Genomic DNA, 14,065 nt, shown 5'->3' with positions numbered 1-14,065 from the left:
AAACATATTCTATGCATTCAAAAAATGGTCTAACCATGGATAAAAGGAGACAGTGTGGCAAACAGGTGAATTTAATATAATGTGGTCATTTCTAAAGGAGAGAATTGTGTACAATGATAAAGTGACAAAATATTTAATTTTACTTCAGGAGAGAGGCTCTCACAGAAGTGGTGACTCTTGAATTCATTCTTTATGAAGACTAATAGGCATTTTCAGGCACATGAGGGGATGAATCTTGTGGGGAGGGGAGGGCAAAAAAACTACACGTGTCCCCAAACAGTGAAAAAGGAGTATAAGAAGGAAAGTTCTGTTTTGTGTAGTTAAAAGTACAAAGTGTGAGAAGAGTTTTGAGCAGGACCAGGGACATTTTCCCCCAGTGCTTTGAACACAGTATCGATTGAACAAATGTTTGTTGACTGTTACAGTCATAGGTACTATGCAGAAGACATTGTGACCCTACACTGCTTGACCTGACCATATCTTGTAGATAGGGCATTGAAAGCCTGGCTAAGTTACAGAATTGCAATGCACTGCCTCAGTTTCCTCATTTTCTCAGACAAGAAGGCTGAACTAATTCTTTTAATGACTAATAATGTGACTTTTAGAAAGGAATGTTATTGGTAAACGTCTAGGTCACTGCTATTTTCTTAGGCTGTATTAAAAAGCTTGGCTGAATTCAGTAAAAGTGTTTACCTCAATGGTATGTCTCATCTTACCTAAGGAACAAGTCACCAAAAATGGTGACCTAGCATGAAATTATTTATTCCATGAACCAATTTGAAATAAATGAACAGTATATTAAATGATCATGAGAAAGGAGGTTATAGCCTCAACTGAGAAGGATAAAATTGAATATTGTAAATATTTATTGATCACAGTAAATAGAACACTCCTTTCCTTAGAAAATACAAAGAAAAATTAATACATCATATTTTTAGATCTGTTTACAAAGATGTATAGATTAGGATACAAACATATTTCTAAAGGCTTTTTGCAAACTTTACAGCACTATCATAGCATGATTGGTTTTTCAAGAATGTAGCTTGAGATTCATTGTGTTCACCAAAGAAGGAAATTACCTGCCAAATGGTAGCTAGCACTATTTTTTTTCTACTTGGAGGAATATTCTAGCTTCTATAGTCAAGCAGTTTTAAAAATAAATGCCAAGCATTTGTAACAGATTTTTTTTTTTTTTCAACGTTTTTCATTTACCTTTGGGACAGAGAGAGACATAGCATGAACGGGGGAGGGGCAGAGAGAGAGAGGGAGACACAGAATCGGAAACAGGCTCCAGGCTCCGAGCCATCAGCCCAGAGCCTGACGCGGGGCTCGAACTCACGGACCGCGAGATCGTGACCTGGCTGAAGTCGGACGCTCAACCGACTGCGCCACCCAGGCGCCCCGTAACAGATTTTTTTTAAGGAAGAGGTACCACTGTGTTTTCTGAAACTTTGGATCTGTTGCATTCCAAGCAAACTACACTGAGCAAGGGATAAGGAACCAAACTGTCATCAACACACAGATCAGGGTCTAAAAAGAAAAGAAGTTCATTTCATACCTTCAATAGGTTTTGGTACAAAATGTGATGAAGGCTTGGTTTTCTTCACTCTGTTTCCCTTCATAATTTGACCTTCTTTATTGAGTCCTAGAAACCATGCTCGGCCTGATTCCTGCTGACGATACAGTGTAGAAGAATAAATCACATAGTAGTTTTCAAATACAGATTCTTTAAATTTGCATTCTGGAGTGAAAACATCCTGCAGAAGAAAAGGAGATACAAAAGAGAGGACGGATTTAAAAAGTTAACTAGCATATGCTTAAATGCAATGAACCTGAAATATAGGTTCTCTGTTAAGAACAAATCAGAGGCAATAGCACATAATTTCTGATAGCACTTGGTTATAAAGATTCATCATACAAAATCAAGAGGCAAGATTTCCTTTCTTTTTAAAAAAATTTTTAGAAAGTTTATTTATTTTGAGAGAGAGAATCCCAAACAGGCTTTGTGCTGTCAGCACAGAGCCTGATGTGGGGCTCGATCTCACAACCCTGAGATCATGACCTGAGCTGAAATCAAGAGTTAGACACTTAACCAACCACGCCACCCAGGCATCCCAAGATTTCCTTTCTAGACAAACTTTCCTTCACAGAAGACAACTATTCAGGTTTGAATCACCCATTGGGCTAACATCATTCAAAGCTGTGCCCAGATCTGGTGCCAGTAAAATCTTTTATAACTTTAAGAGAATGACTATTGCACATTTTAGTGATCTTTATCATATAAAATGTATCTCTGGGAATCAAAATCAAACACAACCACAGCACCCGCAGGCTCACAGATGTTTCTGAAGGGACCACCTTATATGTACACAAAGTTACTATGCAGTCAAAACTTGTTGCATTAAATCACCAGTACACTACCTCTTTGCTTAATGTTAGTAACTTTCCCTTTCATTTCTCTGTAACATTTTTTAAATTTAGTAGTTGAAATTTCAGGTATAAAAACAAAACACCCAGAGATAAGCAGTAGAAAAAAAATATTACCACTACACTGTGTGATCTTCAGTGAAACATAGAATAAAAGTTGAATTCAAGATGGAATCTTAAATATCTTCTATTTCAACTTCATCATTAGTAAGTGATATAGCCAAAAGGTTATATGATTAATTCAGAGTTACACCAAAAAAAAAATTACTGCACCAATGCCAGAACTCACATTTATTGCTTTTAGAATCGCTGCCTCTCAAAATCACCTTTTCTGCCCGAGTCTTGTTTAGTGACTTACAATGAAATTTTATAACCAATACAATAAAATCAAATCCTAACATGTCAAATGGACAAAGTATATTCCATGGAGAGAAGAAATTCCTCCCCTTCTAATATAAGCAGAAGAAAAACAATTGTGATAACATCTTCTTTAGCTATATGTAAATAAGAATCCTATATGCAAAACAGATTCACAATCATCCCTGCTGCCTTTGTGATGTGCTGGAAGAATCTCTTCCTTGTAACCCTTTAAGTGTAAGGCCCCAATGGTTTCATGCAGTTACACCTGTAGTTAAGTGACTGAGGAATATGTGGGACTAAAGCTGCGTGAAGTCATGTCCTTCTAGGTGATACAGACTAGTCCCTTAGCTTCCTTTGCAGAAAACTACAATGACATGTCGATGGGTGCTGGTGAAGGCCTTCAGTGACAAAAAAGACAATGGTTAAGACGCTTTCTTAATTTAAAGTGGTTCTAAAATTACAGAGCAAAAAAGTGAGACTACAAAGATGGGAAGGGGAATGGAAAGGTGGTTGTAAACATTATGTATGTGTATATGTGTAATCTACACATACATAATATAGATAGATAATATATATTATTGACATATTTATAATATTTATATGCATATCTATTTATACTATATTGATAATAACACTATAATGCCATAGGACACTCTCAATTTTAAGTAAACGTACTGGCTTAAGAATCAGAGAAACGAAAGACTAAAGACCACTTCACATCTGCTACAATGGCTGTAATAAAAAAGATGGGTCATAAAAAGTACTGGTGAGGATGTGAGGAAACTACAGCCCTCATCTACTGCTGGTGGGGATGCAAACAATGCAGCAGCTGCGGAAATCAGTTTGGCAGGTCTGCAAAAAAGTTAAGCATGCAGTCACCATATGATCCAGCCATTCTACTTGTAGGTACATATCTAGGAGAGAGGGACACTCACATCTACACAGAAACGGGTACACAGATCTTCACAGCAGCATTATGCATAATGTGGAAGCAACTCAAATATCTATCAATGAATGAATGGATAAACAGGATGTGGTACATCCATACAATGGGATATTATTCAGCCACAAAAAAGAGTGGAGTACTGATTCATGTGACAATATGGATGAACCTCAAAAACATTATGCTAGGTGGAAGAAGCTGACAGAACAGGCCATATATTGTATGATTCTATTTATATCAAATATCCAGAATAGGCAAATCCAGACACAAAAAAATTAGATAACTGGTTGCCAAGAGCTGGGGGTCAGGTAAATGAGAAGAGAGGAATTTTGTATGTTTGTTTTTGTTTTGTTTTTGTCTTTTTTGGGGGGAGATGGAAATATCTTGATATTAGATTAGATAGTAGTGATGGCTGCTGATTTGAGACTAGCCATCATACAACCTCATAAAACCCACTTCCATCAAAGATAATTACTCCATTGTCTTGTATACATGATTAAAAATAACAGTTTGATTGAGTAAATGATGAACTATGAGGTTTCTGTTTGGTTTTGCAATTGTTTAAAGTCTGTTCTTGAAACAGTAAAAGTCCAGGATATTGGGCAGGAACATGAGCCAGGAATAGCATTAGGCAGGGACTGGGTCTTGAACTTCTGAGCTGGTGAAGGGGGATCCCAGACACAGCACTCAGGTCCGAATGAGAGGTGAAAAGTCGGGGTGCCGGGGTGGATCAGTTGGTTAAGCATCCGACTTTGGCTCAGGTCATGATCTCACAGTTCAAGAGTTCGAGCCCGATTTCGGGCTCTATGTTGACAGCTCAGAGCCTGGAGCCTGCTTCAAATTCTGTGTGCATCTCTCTTTCTGCACCTACCCCTCTCGTGCTCTCTCCCTCTCTCTCTCTCCCTCTATCTCTCTCTCTCAAAAATAAACATTAAAAAAAAGAAACGGAAAGTCAAGTGGAGTACCCCATTTAATGTCATTCCAAGGAGGCTACAGAGTCAGAGTTCAGAAATAAGGCAACTAATATCTGGCTAGGGCAAAACATTTCAGGTGGAAAAAAATGTCAGAAGCTTAGTGTAGGCACTTCTAGAAATAGTGAGGGAAACAAGAACACTGAGCAAACTTGGACAATCATTCTAAGTGCAACTTTTACACTATATAATTTCAACATAAATACGAAGTTGTACATTTAAAAATTTACAATACAGTTGCTATTATCATTCTTTTAGTTTTTTTTTAAGTTTATTTATTTTGAGAGAGTGAGAGAGAGACAGAGAGTGTGAGAGGGAGAGGGGCAGAGAGAGGCAGAGAGAGAATCCCAAGCAGGTTCCACACTTTCAGTGCAGAGCCTGATACAGGGCCCCATCCAACAAACTGTGAGATCATGATCTGAGCCAAAATCAAGAATCAGACACTTAACTTACCCAACCACCCAGGTGCCCCAATTGTGTAATGAGAAATTAAATGTCCAGCTAGTTAGAATAAGAAAATCAGAATTTTGCTTCTGGATCCATACCTACTCGATGTGAGACTTTAGGTAAGTGATTAATCTTTGAATTTTACATATGCAACTATAAATTATTTTATGGAAACTAAGACGAAGAATGTGGAAGCATGTTGTAAGCTTTCAGAATTTACAAAAATTCCAACTCATTATTCTTCTTCAGTTTTTGTTTATAGCAAGAAAAATACAATCAATCATGTAACTAGACACTTAATTCTGTGTTTTTGTCACAGAAGTTTATATCTGCTGCAGTATCCAGGGCCCTAGGCTGTAAGTTAAGCTTTATTCTGCATATATTACTTCCACCATACTAAAACAAATTACACATACATACTTGTTTAAAAAAAAATATCTAGGGGCGTCTGTTAAGTGTCTAACATTGGCTCAGGTCATGATTTCAAAGTTTGTGAGTTCAAGCCCTGCCTCACGCTCTCTGCTGTCAACACAGAGCCCGCTTCAGATCCTCTGTCCCCCTCTCTCTTCCCCTCTCCCACTTGCTGTCTCTCTCAAAATAAATAAACAAATAAACTTTAAAAACATTAGCTAAAGCTTTCAGCAAACACTCGGGCAGTCACAGACATTCAGAAGAGGATCTGAGGTTAAAAAGCAAGTGGGTTCACAACGACAATAAATCTAATGTGTAGTGGAGACGAATAGACTTCAGAGCTAAAGGTGATAAAATCCTGGATTACCTTAATCCAGTGCATCTAATTAAAGCAGAGCAATGAACAAGTATAAAAAGGAGGATTTTTTCCATCTTTGAAAGATTAAACAGTCATATTGCATCTCATAAATTGTGTTCATATCTATTATCCTGAGCAATCAGTTCAATGTAGGTACATAGCAAGACTTGTAAAAATATTTGTTGATGAAGTAGAAACATCTCCACATGTGCATCATGTATATAGATACGTGGAATGCTTTATTTTTATGTTTATTTTCCACATTTATTATACAGAACTTTTTCAAATCCTACAAAAACAAACAAACAAAAACAGTTAAAAAAATCTTTCCAAATCTTAAGTGTATTCAACTTCAGCTGACCTGGATTTCACTGGAATATGAATATGACCTTTGATAGGGTCCCAAAATTACTTTTGATCACTCATTCTTTTAGTAGAATTTGCAACGAAAAACAACTGATGTTTTTGTTCCAGCATTGTACAAGCCACTATGTGACCAATTCTATTTCACATTCCAAATGCCTATTCACTCTTGCCTTGTCCTAGAAAATTAAGAATACCTGCCCATTTCAATCCAGATGACAAGGAATGTTGGAACACCACTTAAACCCAGGCCAACCATTCAGGATTCCTTTCAGTCTCTCCCCACTTCATTTGATTCTTACCTATTCTCTATACAATTTCTCTCTCTGATCCCCAATCTCATAGTTTCATACTCTACCTTGATCCCTCTTCAATACTGAATTTCTTCCTTACTCTTCTCTCTGCATTGATATCCTACACAGATTCAGGCTTCTCCCCTCCAGTCTTAGCATCTGCCATTGCCCAGGATGAGGCCTTTCCTCCTCGGTCAGCCTATAACTGTGCCAGCCTTGGCCCCTCTCACCTTCATTTGAATGGCCCCTCTCACCTCCTTTATATATAAATACCATGAGGAACAAGGAGACAGAAACTGAGGATATTTGATGGTTAAAATGTTATATTTTTTTCATGGTTGGCTATAATTGCCAATTGTGTTTTTATCATATCCAAATTCCTTGACATGCCCATACTTTCCTGTCCTCAAATTGTACTTTCCTCAGGTTGTTCTATTTCTCTATCCAATTGAACCATGACAAACGCTTTTCTCAGTCATTATAGGTAATTGTGAACTTTCCCTCATTTAGTTTCTTATAGAATTGCTTTTTTTTTTGTAGTATTTAATGCACTTTGCCTCTTGTATTGTGTTTTTTCTTGTTCCTATCCTAGACATTCTGAGCTTTGCTCCAAAACCATGTTCCTCATCAATGCTTATTATGAAGCCCAGCATATTCAGCATTCAATTTATTCTTGTTGAATTAAAGAAAAATATTCTAAGGAAACAGAAAAGACTGTGTGATAAAACGGAATTGAATGACAGTATTGACTCTGTTCTCTAGTTGTATGGTCTTGGGCATACCACTTAATTTTGATAAATCTTTGTGTTTTTTTTAAATTTTTTGTAACATTTATTCATTTTTGAGAGTGAGAGAGACAGAGCATGAGTGGGGGAGGCGCAGAGAGAGAGGGAGACACAGAATCAGAAGCAGGATCCAGGCTCCGAGCTGTCAGCACAGGGCCTGACGTGGGGGTCGAACTTACGGACTGTGAGATCATGACCTGATCCGAAGTCGGACGCTCAACCGCCTGAGCTACCCAGGCGCCCTGATAAATCTTTGTTTTACCATGAATAAAGTGGGGAAATAATTATCATATTAAAACATTTGGTAAAGACACTTAAGATGTGCATTTTTAGTAAATTTCAACTATAGAAAACAATATTGTTGACTTGAGTCACATGGTTGTACATTAGCTCTCCAGAACTTATTCATCTTGTATAACTAAAATTTTGAACCCCTTGACCAACATGTCCCCATTTCTCTTCCTAGCCCCTGTATCCATGATTATACTTTCTGCTTCTACAAGTTTATTCAAAATTCCACATATAGGCTAAAATGAACAAGGAGACTATAGATGCTGGAGAGGATATGGAGAAACGGGAACCCTCTTGCACTGTTGGTGGGAATGCAAACTGGTACAGCCACTCTGGAAAACAGTGTGAAGTTTCCTCAAAAAATTAAAAATAGATCTACCCTATGACCCAGCAATAGCACTGCTAGGAATTTACCCAAGGGATACAGGAGTGCTGATGCATAGGGGCATTTGTACCCCAATGTTTATAGCAGCACTTTCAACAATAGCCAAATTGTGGAAAGAGCCTAAATGTCCATCAACTGATGGATGGATACAGAAGTTGTGGTTTATACACACAATGGAATACTACATGGCAATGAGAAAGAATGAAATATGGCCTTTTGTAGCAATGTGGATGGAACTGGAGAGTGTTATGCTAAGTGAAATAAGTCATACAGAGAAAGACAGATACCATATGCTTTCACTCTTAGGTGGATCCTGAGAAACTTAGCAGAACATCATGGGGGAGAGGAAGGGGAAAAAAAAAGAGGTTAGAGAGGGAGGGAGCCAAAACATAAGAGACTCTTAAAAACTGAGAATAAACTGAGGGTTGATGGGGAGTGGGAGGGAGGGTAGGGTGGGTGATGGGTATTGAGGAGGGCACTTGTTGGGATGAGCACTGGGTGTTGTATGGAAACCAATTTGACAATAAATTTCGTATTTAAAAAAATAAAAAAAAAACAAACACAAAATTCCACACATAAGATTAAGCAGAGCTTATCTTTTTGCATATAGTTTATTTCACTTAATTTAATGTCCACCAGCTTCATCTATGATTTTGCAAATGGCAGGATTTTTTTTTAAGGCTGAGTAACATCCTGCTATATATGTATTAGTGCCAGTTTTCTTTACCTGTCAACCACCAACAGATACTAAGGTTGTTTCCCTAACTTGGCTATTGTGAAAAATGCTAAAATGAAGATGGATACATAGATATTTCTTGAAGATCCTGATTTCATTTCCTTTGGATATATTCCCTAGTAGGACTGGTTGTTGGACCATAAAGTAGTGTTAGAACCACACAAAGAAAGAAAGAAAGAAAGAAAGAAGACAGACATTATGCAAAGTGATGGATATGTTAATTAGCTTACTTGTCTTGAATATCTCACAATCTTATATACATTCTCAATTGTCAATTGTACCTCAAAAACCTGGAAAAAAATCCAGCATGGGTTATATTCAAACACAACTAAAATAAAAAGATAGATAATGCCAAGTGTTGACAAAGATGTGGAACACGTGGACTTCTTATACATAAATGATAGGAGAATAAATTGGTAAAAAAAAAACAAACACATTTTGGAAACTGGGCAGTGTTTGTAAATATAAGTATATCCTATGATCCAGTAATTCTATTCCTGGATTTATACACCAATGAAACCCCTCTCTCTCTTGCTCTCTCTCTCTCTCCCAGAAGACATATACAAGAATGCTCATAGAAACACTATTTATAATAGTCCCCAAATGAAAACAACCCAAATGGCCATCAATAGCAGAATGGATATGTAGTACATTCAGATAATCACAAAATACTACAAAACAGTGAGAATAAACAAAATACAACTGTAAGCAGTAATATGGATGATTCTCACCATCATAATGTGGAGCAAAAGAAGCCAAACAAAAATAACTGCTACCCACACTGTATGATTCTATTTACATAAAGCTCAAAAGCAGGTGAAACTAATGTATTGTGATAGAACACAGGATAGTGTTCAGCGAGGGTAGTTACTGGAATGAAGGAAAGGGAGGACTCTGGGATGTCGGGAATGGCCTACCTCTTGGTCTGGGAGCTGGTTACATGAGTGTGTTCACTTTAGGAAAATTAATTGAGCTCTGTTATAATTTGCACATTCTCCATGTATGTTATTTGTTTTCTTTTTTGATTTTTTAAATGTTTATTTTTGACAGAGAGAGAGAGATTGACAGTGTGTGAGCAGAGGAGGGGCAGAGAGAGAGGGAGACAGAATCTGAAGCAGGCTGTCAGCACAGAGCCCAATGCGGGGCTCAAACCCACGAACCGTGAGATCGTGACCTGAGCCAAAGTCGGTCGCCTAACTGTGCCACCCATGTGCCCCATGTATGTTATTTGTTAATAAAAAAGCTATAGAAGGGTAAAAATGTGGCAAAGATTAAGTAAAATGACAAATATTACTTTCCTAAAACTTTGCCCTCTTTCAAAATCAAGTTTTTTCCACATAATTAGCTAACATATAATGCATGACAATTTTATACCAATAACAATCATTCATTCATAGGTTGTGGACAAATTTTGTTCAAGATGAAAAAATAACACTTTGGGATCATGTAATTTATTCAATAAAAAATGTTTTCCCTCCAACTCACTTATTCTACTTCGCACTTTTTATTATAGGCCATTATATAATGCACATACTTACATGTTTTATTTAAATACTGCTTGTAAAACTGCCTAGGTTCAAAGTAACCATTTGCAAGTTCTTATGATAATAATAATAATAATAATAAGTATAAAATGAACAGAATAGAAAAATACTATTACTCATAACACGTGAAGAAATGCGCAATAAATATTCTCTGCAAAATCATTTGGATTCTCTAAATTTCTGGCTTATTATCCACTAAACAATTTTCCACATTGTCAAACTAACCTTTGGCAAATCAGTTAACCTGTCTGAACCTCAACTTCCTCTACTATGAACTGAAGATACATTTGCTACAGACTCATGGAGCTATAATGATCAAATTACATAACACATGTGCAAGCTCTCTGATACCTATAAAGACCTACACAATCATTTGAAAGTACTTATTTTACATAGAAGACTTGACACCATAACCTTAAAAGTCACTACATTTTAGAGCGATATCACTCACAACTGCTTTTCCTCCTAGTAGCTTTACTTGCAAAATGTATGCTTCCCAACTGAAGCAGGAAGACGACTTGAATAATCCTGTATGGTTAATATAATTAAATGGCAGTGCAATTACAATTTATCTTCATCCCGTGCCTTATAGATTCCCATTTCCTCCTTACTGCTTTAGCTACCATGCTCCATGGGATGAATGTGCAATGGATGAATGAACATTCATAGCACTGCAGCCACTGGTCTCCTTGCCATTTCTCAAAACAACAAGGAGAGCCCATTTCGAGTCCTTCCCAATTGGTATCCTCTGTTCTTGAAAACATCTTCAATAACATATTAACACGGCTTGATCTCTCATTTCATTCAGGTCACTGCTCAGATGTGACTATCTCAGAGAGCTCTCCTGACTACCTTGCATAATTCAGCACCTCCTCCTCACTTTCTAATCCTTTATCTTGCTGTTTTTTCCTCCATAACTTAACACTAGTTGGCATGATATTACATATGGATTAAGCTCCATGAAAGCAAGCACCATGATTGTTAATTTCCCTCATATTCTCCATAGTTGATGGAATTAAAAACAATCTACTCTGAATCAAAATAATTTGCTGGAAAAAAACTTCATGAAACCTAGATTTTTATTCCTGTATATGTGTAATTTGTGTTTAAATTCGGAAGATCACTTTGTCTTAAATTCCCTGTTCCCCTAAGCATAAAGAGAATTTTATTGGACTAAGTGATCTCAAATGTCCCTTTTAATTTAAACTTTCCATAGCTTTAGCATTCATATTCAATAGTTAAATAATTTCTTGAAATTAAGGAGTCTGCATAAAATATTGGTATTTAAAAACAGTGCTTATCTACCAAAAATTGTGGTACTATATTACTATTAAGAAAACATAATAGGAAATGTAATCAGAGGAAAAAACCTGCCTATTATATAAGTAGTTATGACTAATGACTTTATGATATGTAAAAATTACTAATTTTTGAAACATACTAAATACAAAGGGCCTTCTCATTTTGTTTTTTTTTTCCATTCCAATTAGAAACCAAAATCTAAACTCTTTTTAATGCATAAAAGCATCTCCCTTATTTGCTGTGCTTTTTACTAGGTTGTATAGAAGGAAGAAAGAAATTAAAAAACATGATGATTCTTGCCACACAATTTATGTCCAACAACTCCAGAGGTAGATACTTCCTTTGGTTATAACTCCAGAGGTAGATACTTCCTTTGAATATTTGGATGTGAAGCTCCTGGTTGGCTAACTTTCTTAATGGCTTTTAGATGTATAGAATTTGAAGATCCTTGGTGTATTAGCAGCTGCTTTGCCAAGTGCATTGTCAGACATAATGATATTCAGTCAAGCAAGAGAACTTTTGTTTTCCATCCTGACAAGAGGCAAAGAAAATGCTAAAATACATTATCTCAAATGAAGCATTTTTTTTTAAACTGAGTTGCTTTGACTAGAACAAATCTAATTTTATAACTTAAAAAAAAACCTCAACAGATATGGAATATTTACCTATACACTTTTGAGATAATTTTTACTGGAAAACTGAGCTAATTTCTCTAAAAATAAAGCTTCTTTGTTAACATAGTCCCTGCAATATCTTACAAGACAACAAGGTAAATTTATATCATCATAAAATGATGAAAACTGGTATATTAGAAACAATTTTGGAAGCAGACAGACATAAAGATTCAAATCCCCAATTTCTTAACTTGGACAAGTTATTTTATTTTTCTGAAGCTCAGTTTTATTATCTGTAAATTAATACTAATCATACCTTCACTATAAGGTTGAATAATTAAGACAGTAAAGGTGTGCTTTAAGTAGTCCTTGGCCTATCACTCACTTTATGTACTTCTAGATATACTTTTTTAGGTGATATCTGATATCACAAATGAGAAGCGTTAGCCTGAGCAAAAGATTGAGAAAAGTCACTCAAATTCAAATAATGTGTCGAGTTTCTTTTGCCTGTTAACAGGCTAATCAAGGTTAAACAGAGTACACAGATAAATCTGGCTATTTCTCTTTTCTGGGTAGAGGATGTTTTTATCAATCTGAGATAAGTGATGTGGTAATTTTCAGATTCTTAACATCTCCTAATGAGGCATAATACCACATAGCCATTTGACTTGGCCTCTAGCCAAAAGCTTGTGAGTATGGGAATGAGCAATTGGAGAAGGCCAGTGAATAAGAGAATATATCATATTACAATTAACTGTTATCACCAAAATTACTTCTAGGATTCTGAACATTCTAGAGACAAGAGAGCAGACATTGAGGGAACAGTGCAATTCTCCATTAAAAACACCATTGTTGCTGTGAAGTATGTATACAGTACATACTTATGAGTTTGAAAATCAAGGCAAGTACATTGAATACCCTCAGCAGATACATGAAAGATGAAGCATGCCTCTGGTGTCTCAGCTTCTGTTTTCCTTTCTGGGGATAAAGACAAAAGTGGGGATATTTTCAAATTCCCATATTCAAAGTTTATTTATTTATTTTGAGAAAGAGAGAGACTATATGCGAGCGGGTGAGGGGCAGAGAGAGAGAAGGAGAGAGAGAATCCAAAGAAGGCTCTGCTCTGTCAGCATGGAGCCTGATGTGGGGCTCAAACCCAAGAGCCATGAGACCATGACCTGAGTTGAAATCAAGAGTCGGATGTTTAACCAAATGAGCCCCCTAGGTGCCCCCAAATTCCCATATTTAAATAAAACCATTATTATACTTTTGGGAAGTCATTTGAATATTCTAAAGGGCCCCAGAAATTATCAAGTAAGGTTGGAAATATATTTTTACATGAAATTTTCCAATTTTTAAAACTCTAGGTGTCAACTTTTATGAAGTCATAATATCCAGTATGAAACTTAACTTCCTGATGTATCCATTATGAATATTGGACAAGTATATGAGGCAACAGTTTCCAGGTTATGCAGGGCTGGGATATGCTGAACTTCTAGACAAGCCAGAAAGCAGAGACCTTGATAATGGACATTCACGGGAGACCTCAGAAAAGTCACAGTTTAATGATCACATTGTAAATAGGGTCCCCCTGCACCCTCCCAGATTAAAGATAGAAACAAAATAACCAAGACCTAAACACACACACACACACACACACACACACATACACACACACACACACACCAACAAGATCAAGAATATTTACTAGTTATTTATCTAAATGCCAGGAAATAAACACACAATCTTTATCAAAAGATAATGCAATGCAGTCTACAACATATCATACAAATGTCTAATATACAATTATACAAATTATAAAACATGGATATAAG

General features: G+C 36.4%; 1 protein-coding gene across 1 annotated transcript in view; it reads right to left on the bottom strand.

Annotated features, from left to right (window-relative positions):
• FGF12 (fibroblast growth factor 12) overlaps nt 1-14,065 on the bottom strand; it is a 263,779-nt gene that overhangs the window by 18,793 nt on the left and 230,921 nt on the right. The window contains exon 4 of the mRNA XM_049628403.1: nt 1,559-1,757. Within this exon, the coding sequence (XP_049484360.1) occupies nt 1,559-1,757 (199 nt within the window). The remainder of the gene's footprint in view (nt 1-1,558; nt 1,758-14,065) is intronic.

This window comes from Panthera uncia, chromosome C2 (assembly GCF_023721935.1).
Source record: "Panthera uncia isolate 11264 chromosome C2, Puncia_PCG_1.0, whole genome shotgun sequence".
In the NCBI taxonomy this organism is placed as follows: domain Eukaryota; kingdom Metazoa; phylum Chordata; class Mammalia; order Carnivora; family Felidae; genus Panthera; species Panthera uncia.
Note: the sequence above shows the minus strand (reverse complement) of the source record. Positions and strands in the feature narration are given on the sequence as shown.